This window comes from Podarcis bocagei (assembly GCF_964188305.1).
Source record: "Podarcis bocagei genome assembly, chromosome: 9".
NCBI lineage: Eukaryota > Metazoa > Chordata > Lepidosauria > Squamata > Lacertidae > Podarcis > Podarcis bocagei.
The window spans coordinates 6437539-6446890 of NC_138134.1; the positions used below are offsets into that span (position 1 = coordinate 6437539).

At 44.6% G+C, this 9352-nt stretch overlaps 1 protein-coding gene across 5 annotated transcripts; it reads left to right on the top strand.

Moving 5' to 3' along the window:
* Positions 1-104: 104 nt before the first annotated feature.
* On the top strand, positions 105-8773 carry TEX52 (testis expressed 52). 5 transcript variants are annotated; one of them, XM_081207947.1, is made up of 4 exons: positions 110-232; positions 1242-1407; positions 2582-3123; positions 8503-8773. In XM_081207947.1, the coding sequence occupies exons 3-4, from the start codon at positions 2606-2608 to the stop codon at positions 8744-8746; spliced, it is 762 nt and encodes a 253-aa protein (XP_081064073.1). In that variant the 5' UTR covers positions 110-232; positions 1242-1407; positions 2582-2605; the 3' UTR covers positions 8747-8773. The 5 variants fall into 5 exon arrangements, with proteins under 5 accessions (XP_081064074.1, XP_081064073.1, XP_081064075.1 ...); XM_081207949.1 differs by lacking the exon at positions 110-232 and adding an exon at positions 242-423 and having other exon boundaries at positions 1242-1278; XM_081207946.1 differs by lacking the exon at positions 110-232 and adding an exon at positions 243-423.
* The last annotated feature ends 579 nt before the right edge of the window (positions 8774-9352 follow it).

The following is a 9352-nucleotide window of genomic DNA, read 5'->3' on the forward strand; positions in this document are numbered from 1 at the left end:
GTAGCTGTTCATCAAGAGCCTGGGATGTTTTCTTAATTTCCTTATATATGCCACCGTCACCTTCAAACTTTGCCTGAAGTCACAGTTCCTGGCACATGACATCACAACTAGTTGCTGTGGGAATTTATCACGCATGTGTGAGCCAGGAAGCCAGCTTGGAAACATCAAAGCACACAATGGAATAGAACACAGCTGCAGACAGAAGGAAAAGGAGCCCTTAGGAAGAATAAAGGCAAGCAAATCCCCGGCATCTTCTCCTGGGGCAAATGTGATTTTTCCCATCTCAATGGCAGCATAGCATAGGGAACATCTGCCTGAGGAGCTCTGAGTTATTTGGTCACATTCAGCATAGACTTAAACTGGTGTATTCCAGACACTTCATCTTCCCAGGGAGACTTGGGAAAGAGAGCAAAGAATCTCAAGGTGAATGTTCTCAGCACCCTCACTAAACTACAGTTATTTGGGGGGAAGACCATGGTATAAAACCAATCGAAATCACCTGCTCATCTTCCAGTATCATTTATCCCATCATCTGCCGCCAATTCCCTTCTGCATTCTACACAGATTCAATGTACAATGCATTCTACTGCATTCTACAATTGTACTCAGGGCAACTGGTCAGTTTCCGTACAAAAGAATAAATGAACAAATGTGAAATAAAAAATGGCAATAACCATAAATCAGTGGGAGAACAATTCAGCCTATTGGGATATTCCGTAACTGACCTTAAGGTGACCATTCAAAGGAAGATTACAACATGAAACAGCTGAATTTCAATTCACCAAAAAGTTTGGTGCTGTCCCCATAGGAGCTAATATTTGAGGGAGCCAGCCCCGCCCCCCAAGTTGATGTGCATTGCCATAAAAATGGTGTGTGTCTGCCATGTCATGTCACCAATTCTGCAGGGTGGAGCTTACCTGCCCCCCCCCCGCAATATTTTATTCAAGTTGCCACCCCTGCCTGACAAGAGTTAAATAGAGACAAAGCCTTTCCATCATTTTCACCACACTGCACATGTTAATGAGCTGACCAATTCCAGGATAAATCTGCTGTCAATGTTCCTTTTGAATGGTTCTCTGTTAATATAATCATTTTAGTAATGCTGAGTAAATTATCACCAATCTGGTACAGTGAAAGATGTGCCTTTTTAGCATATATTTAAGCTCTGATTATCACTTAAATGTTTTCTCTCGACTTCTTTATATACCTCTCAACTGCTGATGACATGGGATTGAATCCAGGAAAGCTATGGCCATAATGAATTGCTTAGTCTTCAAGGTGACACAATACTGGCTTTGATATCTCTCTGGAAATGTTATGTTCCAAGATATACAGGAGTCTCAGTTCATGTGCCTCTGTTGCTCTGCGTTCCTGCTGTGGGAAGGACAGCGAGTTTGGCACTGTAAGGTATGACAAGCCTCATTATGTGTCCTTGGCAGGGCCAAAGTGAAGGAAATGCACATTCCCCAAAGCCTGCTGGGGATCAGAATGGTCAGGAAATGTACAAAATTCAGTCAACATGTGCGCATTTTCCAAAGCCTGTTGGAGATTATGCAGTGCTGTAACTACCGGGGTGATAGCCAGGTTCTTTGCCCCAGGCGAAGCCTCCAGAGGCTTCCCAGTCTGTGTGTGGACTCAATTGCATGTGGGAAGGTGCCAGATTGGATCTTTAACCCGGGTGAAATAAAGCCTAGTTTTGCCCCTGGATTCTGTATACTGACTGGGAAATTTGCACAAGTCCCTCTTTGTAGAATAATGAGGTGCACATTTTCCATTATTCCTGGTGAGCATGCGCAGTGGCTGGTAACTCCTCAGCCTCCGTTCCTCTTAATGTCTGCACTATTCCTGCAGCTCCATAATGAGTTAGAGATATGTTTAAACTTTTCTTCATCTTTCTCTGTCAGCATTGTAATAGTTAGCCTCTTCATTAAACTCTTTTAAAAAAATGTAAATATTGTGGCTGAGATTATTATCAAATAGCTTGCTATCTGTGCAGCCTTCCTGCTCATCTCTCTGTGCTCTTCGCAGAATCGCAACTGGAAAATAGACAAGGAGGCAGAGGAAGCAGCTGTTCCCCATTTTATGGGATGCCTTATTCTCGGTTTCTTGGCCTATGCACAGTAAATGATCACACACACTTCATCTTTGTTGAGGAGAGAGAACACTCAACAGGAGCAGATGCATTTTGTGACAGCACTAAACAGAGTCATAAATGAAAAACGCTAGACTCCTGCTCCATAGAGCTTACAATCTGAACGTTGACTGTTGGGGAGACAGCAAATGAAATGCAGGAAAGGGTAGCAAAGTGTTTTTCTTGTAAAGGATTCCTAAATCGTAGGTCTCCTTGTTAACTGCAACTGTTGTCTTATATGGTTGCCAAGGCTTGAAGGAAGAGAACATGGGACTGGGACATGTGGAAGCAGGATTCCATAGGTAGGACTATGTTACGATGGGTATTTTACATTTCTTATGCCTTAGGATCTTCAACAAACTGAAGCTGGGTATTGCAGTAGGGCATCATCTTGTAGGCCAATACTGGGGCTTCTGATGTCTCTGAACGCCCTTCTTTCCCCCTGCCTAGGGTTAATCTGAATTCCTGTTCAAGATGACCACATGGAAAGAGAGGCACTTCCTCTGTACAGACAAATATGTGTCATGGCCAGGGTTTTCTCCAAGACCCTACCATAAACTGGCTGTTGAAAGACCACCCCACACAGATGCCAAAATAAGTGTCAGCCACAAAATACGTTGCCCAGTGGAAGAGGATAGCCTATGGCACGTCTGGGGATACCATACGTGGTTGGATGTAGGGAGGTTGCCAGCAATCTATCGCCCAAGACCGGATAAGCCTTTTGATAGCAACACATGGCGATGGATCACTGCTCCCAGGAAAGAACTCATGGCTGTGCCACCAGTCCCACCTCCTTCGCAGTTGGATGGGAACACCTACATTAAGTTCATTGAAGGGGACGCACTGTTTGTGGATTGGAGACATAAAGAGAGAGTTCTGACCCGAACAAAGAATGAAATGAAACGATGTGATCAACTCAAACTGAGGAGTGAGTGCCGAGCTCCTCCTTTGGACGCTGAAGGAAATATTGTGCCTCCGAAAGGTTTCATTCGGTAAGATATACTCCTCAACACTTTGTTCTACCAACTGTTCCAGGTGCCCTTTAGATGAAGCCCCAACCACATGAGAGCAGCTTTTCCTCGACTGGATCCTTCATGGCTAGGTGCTGCGATAATACTGTCATATGGGTGGGGTCGACTCTGTGGGTCTTTTCCCATATAATTAGGAAGAGGTAAGGTATCACTCCTGAGGTGGGATAGGCAAAACCACTATCCCTATGGGTAAAGGTAAAGGGACCCCTGACCATTAGGTCCAGTCGTGGCCAACTCTGGGGTTGCAGCACTCATCTTGCTTTATTGGCCAAGGGAGCCGGCGTACAGCTTCTGGGTCATGTGGCGAACCAGAGCAGCGCACGGAAAAACTGTTCACCTTCCCACCGGAGTGGTACCTATTTATCTACTTGCACTTTGACGTGCTTTCGAACTGCCAGGTTGGCAGGATCAGGGACCGAGCAATGGGAGCTCACCCCGTCACGGGGATTCAAACCACCGACCTTCTGATCAGCAAGTCCTAGGCTCTGTGGTTTAACCTACAGCGCCACCCAGATAGGCAAAACCACCAGTTTCAGTTTTTTCTAATCTTAAATTCAATTTGCCACATTTCCACATCAGTTTACAATTTTAAAAAGATTAATTTTTTAAAAAATTGTGAGTGATGCTGCCTTGGGCGAGGCAAGATGGCGAGCACAACGGCCACACCAAACTCCTAGGGACCACCAGAACCAACCAAGTTGCCTGTCTGGTGCCCGCGCTGCCATCACCGCCACCATCAAAGGGGAGTCCAAAATGACAAGCAAAGAGGCCACTTGGAGCCCCCACCACCGCCGTCCGATGATCTCAATCCCACCAGGACCGAAAGCACCCCAACAAAGCTCTGGGACCTGGAGCTCATACCCCACCTACTCTCAGTAGCCAGAATCCTCATAGCTAGACACTGGAGGGATAAACATGGAACACTGGTATCAAGTAGTATGGGGAACAGCCTTACTAACCTATAGACTGAAACTGACATGGGGGGAAATAGGACGCCTTCACCCTGGTATGGCTCCCCTTTATCAGATACACAGCCCAACAAGACAACAACATGAACCCACCGACAGCATACGATTCATTATGGCTAACTTGACCCAACAACCCCCCCCATGCACAAACAAATCTCACTGCAGCCAACCAAAGACCCTACACCCTAGGCCACCCCAACCTCTCTCACCAAGGAAACCTAAAAAGCGAATAGAAAAAGAACCTACCCAAGTGACGCTGACACAACCCCCCCCCCATATACTAAGTAAAAGAATATAAGCTTCACCACACCACCCCCTCTCTCCTGTCCCCCCCTTTTCTTCCCAACCCTATGCTGCATATAACACCAATGTCTCACAACAAATGTAACTGATCTGTAGAAAACACAACCTGAAGAAAGAGCTTTTATAAACAAGGAAATGTTTAATTAAATATATATATATATATATATATATATATATATATATATATATATATATATATATATATATATATATAATTTTTAGTAAACATTTCCTTGTTTATAAAAGCTTTCTCATATATATATATATATATATATATATATATATATATATATATATATATATATATATATATATGCAGGTTTTGGTGTCTTCGGGTGTCTTCCCGTGTAAGAGTTGGGGTGTCTAGGCGACGTTTCGACGAGGTCTCACTCGTCATCTTCAGGCTGGTGCTTTCGGCTTCTTGTTACTGGAACAGAGCAGGATCTCAGTGTTTGAGTTCCTATAAATACTGTTGAGGGGGTGTGGTGTATAGCCTCCAACGTTCTGGGCAGAGAGGAAGTTCCCAGGTTAGTGTGCCTTTTCTTCTTTTGTTCATTAATTACTTGAGGGATATCTTGAGTGATTTCTTGAGTGATATTCTGAGTACCACTTAGGAGGGTCATTAGCCATCGAGATAGAGAAACACCCTCACAACATGAACAAGCGTGACGACACGTCCCGCCTGCCAGACATCTGGAAATTAGCCCTCCCCACAAAAACCGACACCAGAACCAGAGGCACACAGAACGCCATCTCCAATCAACCACACCAGACCCAAACCCAGACCCTCTCCACAGATAAATTACAGACACCATCCAGTAGCCAAACCATAGTGGCACCTCCGGATGCTGCACCCCCCCTGCAATCCCTACACAGATCTGGCTGGCACAGGGCACAAAACCACAGCTCGCCCCTATACACGAAGCCAAGCCAGAGCACAACTATTTGCAGTACAGCCATCTTCTCAGAAAAACTCTTCACAAGCTCAAGAGGTCAAGACACGAAAGCTTTAGCAACTAATCCACACCTAATGACCCTCCTAAGTGGTACTCAGAATATCACTCAAGAAATCACTCAAGATATCCCTCAAGTAATTAATGAACAAAAGAAGAAAAGGCACACTAACCTGGGAACTTCCTCTCTGCCCAGAACGTTGGAGGCTATACACCACACCCCCTCAACAGTATTTATAGGAACTCAAACACTGAGATCCTGCTCTGTTCCAGTAACAAGAAGCCGAAAGCACCAGCCTGAAGATGACGAGTGAGACCTCGTCGAAACGTCGCCTAGACACCCCAACTCTTACACGGGAAGACACCCGAAGACACCAAAACCTGCATTCCTGTACCCGTGAAAATCTACGAAAGCAAATATATATATATATATATATATATATATATATGCAGGTTTTGGTGTCTTCGGGTGTCTTCCCGTGTAAGAGTTGGGGTGTCTAGGCGACGTTTCGACGAGGTCTCACTCGTCATCTTCAGGCTGGTGCTTTCGGCTTCTTGTTACTGGAACAGAGCAGGATCTCAGTGTTTGAGTTCCTATAAATACTGTTGAGGGGGTGTGGTGTATAGCCTCCAACGTTCTGGGCAGAGAGGAAGTTCCCAGGTTAGTGTGCCTTTTCTTCTTTTGTTCATTAATTACTTGAGGGATATCTTGAGTGATTTCTTGAGTGATATTCTGAGTACCACTTAGGAGGGTCATTAGGTGTGGATTAGTTGCTAAAGCTTTCGTGTCTTGACCTCTTAAGCTTGTGAAGAGTTTTTCTGAGAAGATGGCTGTACTGCAAATAGTTGTGCTCTGGCTTGGCTTCGTGTATAGGGGCGAGCTGTGGTTTTGTGCCCTGTGCCAGCCAGATCTGTGTAGGGATTGCAGGGGGGTGCAGCATCCGGAGGTGCCACTATGGTTTGGCTACTGGATGGTGTCTGTAATTTATCTGTGGAGAGGGTCTGGGTTTGGGTCTGGTGTGGTTGATTGGAGATGGCGTTCTGTGTGCCTCTGGTTCTGGTGTCGGTTTTTGTGGGGAGGGCTAATTTCCAGATGTTTGGCAGGCGGGACGTGTCGTCACGCTTGTTCATGTTGTGAGGGTGTTTCTCTATCTCGATGGCTTCCATGATTATTCTCTTGTGGTGATGTTCCATGTTAAAGAGCAATTTGGAATCTGCAAAATTAATTTCGTGTCCTGTTTCTTTCATGTGTTGGTAAAGAGAGGAAGTTTTTTCTTCTTAAGTGGTACTCAGAACATCACCACAAGAGAATAATCATGGAAGCCATCGAGATAGAGAAACACCCTCACAACATGAACAAGCGTGACGACACGTCCCGCCTGCCAAACATCTGGAAATTAGCCCTCCCCACAAAAACCGACACCAGAACCAGAGGCACACAGAACGCCATCTCCAATCAACCACACCAGACCCAAACCCAGACCCTCTCCACAGATAAATTACAGACACCATCCAGTAGCCAAACCATAGTGGCACCTCCGGATGCTGCACCCCCCTGCAATCCCTACACAGATCTGGCTGGCACAGGGCACAAAACCACAGCTCGCCCCTATACACGAAGCCAAGCCAGAGCACAACTATTTGCAGTACAGCCATCTTCTCAGAAAAACTCTTCACAAGCTTAAGAGGTCAAGACACGAAAGCTTTAGCAACTAATCCACACCTAATGACCCTCCTAAGTGGTACTCAGAATATCACTCAAGAAATCACTCAAGATATCCCTCAAGTAATTAATGAACAAAAGAAGAAAAGGCACACTAACCTGGGAACTTCCTCTCTGCCCAGAACGTTGGAGGCTATACACCACACCCCCTCAACAGTATTTATAGGAACTCAAACACTGAGATCCTGCTCTGTTCCAGTAACAAGAAGCCGAAAGCACCAGCCTGAAGATGACGAGTGAGACCTCGTCGAAACGTCGCCTAGACACCCCAACTCTTACACGGGAAGACACCCGAAGACACCAAAACCTGCATTCCTGTACCCGTGAAAATCTACGAAAGCATATATATATATATATATATATATATATATATATATATATATATATATATATATTGTGAGTGTTTTAGGGCACATTTCTCCTAATATACATATTGGGACAGGCATAATGTGCATTTTTGTATGTTATTTTCACACAAGTACCTTTTTATGTACATTTCCTAAAATATATTGCTGTATACATTTTTTTTAAATTAGAGAACAGCACTGCAGAACTTGGAAAGTGCAAAGTTCAAAGGATAGCTGCCATTCAGTTCACTTATTGTTTTGGGAGGTGCTGAATCCCCCAGAAAGTGGCGGGCTCTCCTTCCTTGGAGGTTTTCAAGCAGAGACTGGGTGGGCATCTGCCAGGGATGTTTTTGTTGAGATTCCTGCATTGCAGGGGCTTGGACTCGATGACACTCAGAATAATTTTGAACTATACTATGATGCACAAATGTGGAGTCAATTCTGTGCTCCCACAGAGCCCCAAGCCCATGTCCATCCGGGTTAGTGACAGGGCTATTGCTGTGGCTTTGCCCCCACCGGCAAGCAACTCCCAGAACACCCGCATGGTTATCACCTTTCTTTTTTTCCCATCCCCAACTAAGCTGCAGTCTCACAAAATCCACACATTTCTGGAAAACTAGCTAAGCAGGACATGCCCCTTAGAAATAACAAGAATATTACCTTCTACTTAATATGAAATCCCCAATTCAAATTTCACCTTAGCCTCAAACACACAAGGACTCAGCTACATTAGTAAAAAAAAAAAAAAAAAAAGTGTTTTGAATGTGTTACAAACATGCAACACCAGATGGCGGTGGAGAGTTTTTTTTAAAATTCAATGCAATTTTCCATAGCATTTCCCCCCCTTTTGTTATAATGATTTCTGACTTATTAATAGCTTCTGCCCCCCCCCCCCGGTGTGTAGACCCACCCTAGGGTCTTCTTTTTTTTTTTTGAGCTTCAATGCCCATCATCAAAGTGAAATCATGCACTGGTTATACATTTCAAGTCCTCAAAATCTTCCACATAAGCATTATCATTTATGTTGCTTTCTTAATTTTGTACAGATACAAGCGCCTGCTTCCAGGGAAAAGCCCAGCCTCGCTTTGTGTCCAACTGCGGCCTGTCACGCCTGCTTCTAGGGACTGCTGGGATCACCCTTGTCCAAACCTCCAACCCCATTACCAGGAGGCAGCTGTCAAGTTTGCCCTGAAGAACAGCAGCCCCATCTACCCCGAGGTGGTAGAAAAATATCAGGAACTGGCTCTTTCTGGGAGTAAAATAAGGCCATGTACACCTGTCACTGAATAAATGGAAGGGGGTGAAGCCTGAAATTCACAGGGCTACTGAAGAGTTACCGTATGTTGGAAGTTCAAATCCTGCTATCAGTAAAACAATATTTCTAAAATCTAAATGGAGGCAAAACAATTGGAAGAGGGGAGTTTCCACAGGGCTGGGAAGGTGATTCTACAGAAATGAATTGTGTTGCCTTTACAAGGGAAAAGAAGCAGAGATAAAGCAATGCAAGAGAAACACCACTCAGCCTTAGAATAGAGGGCAACTGTGGCTTATCAAAAAATAATTTTAAAGAAGCTGTATAAGCAGCAATCAGTTGTTACTGCCAACTTTTGCCTTGCTCTTTGCTGGTGTTCCTGTACCTAGAACTGATTAGTGGGTTTACATTTTTCAGTCCAAGGACCACATTACTTTGATGCTAGCCTTCTAGGGGCCGCATGACAGCAGTGGGCAGGACCAAGTGAAGAAGTAGCTAGGGCCACCCACACTCTCTTTTACACAGAATTCCTAGAATTTCATAGTCAAAATAAAAAAAATTCCTTCCAGTAGCACCTTAAAGACCAACTAAGTTAGTTCTTGGTATGAGCTTTCGTGTGCATGCACACTTCTTCAGATACACAG

Coding starts and splice junctions, on each gene's coding strand:
- TEX52 (XM_081207948.1), top strand. CDS start 2,606: ATGACCACATGGAAAGAGAGGCACTTCCTCTGTACAGACAAATATGTG. Junction 3,124..8,502: donor CCTCCGAAAGGTTTCATTCG/GTAAGATATACT, acceptor AATTTTGTACAG/ATACAAGCGCCTGCTTCCAG.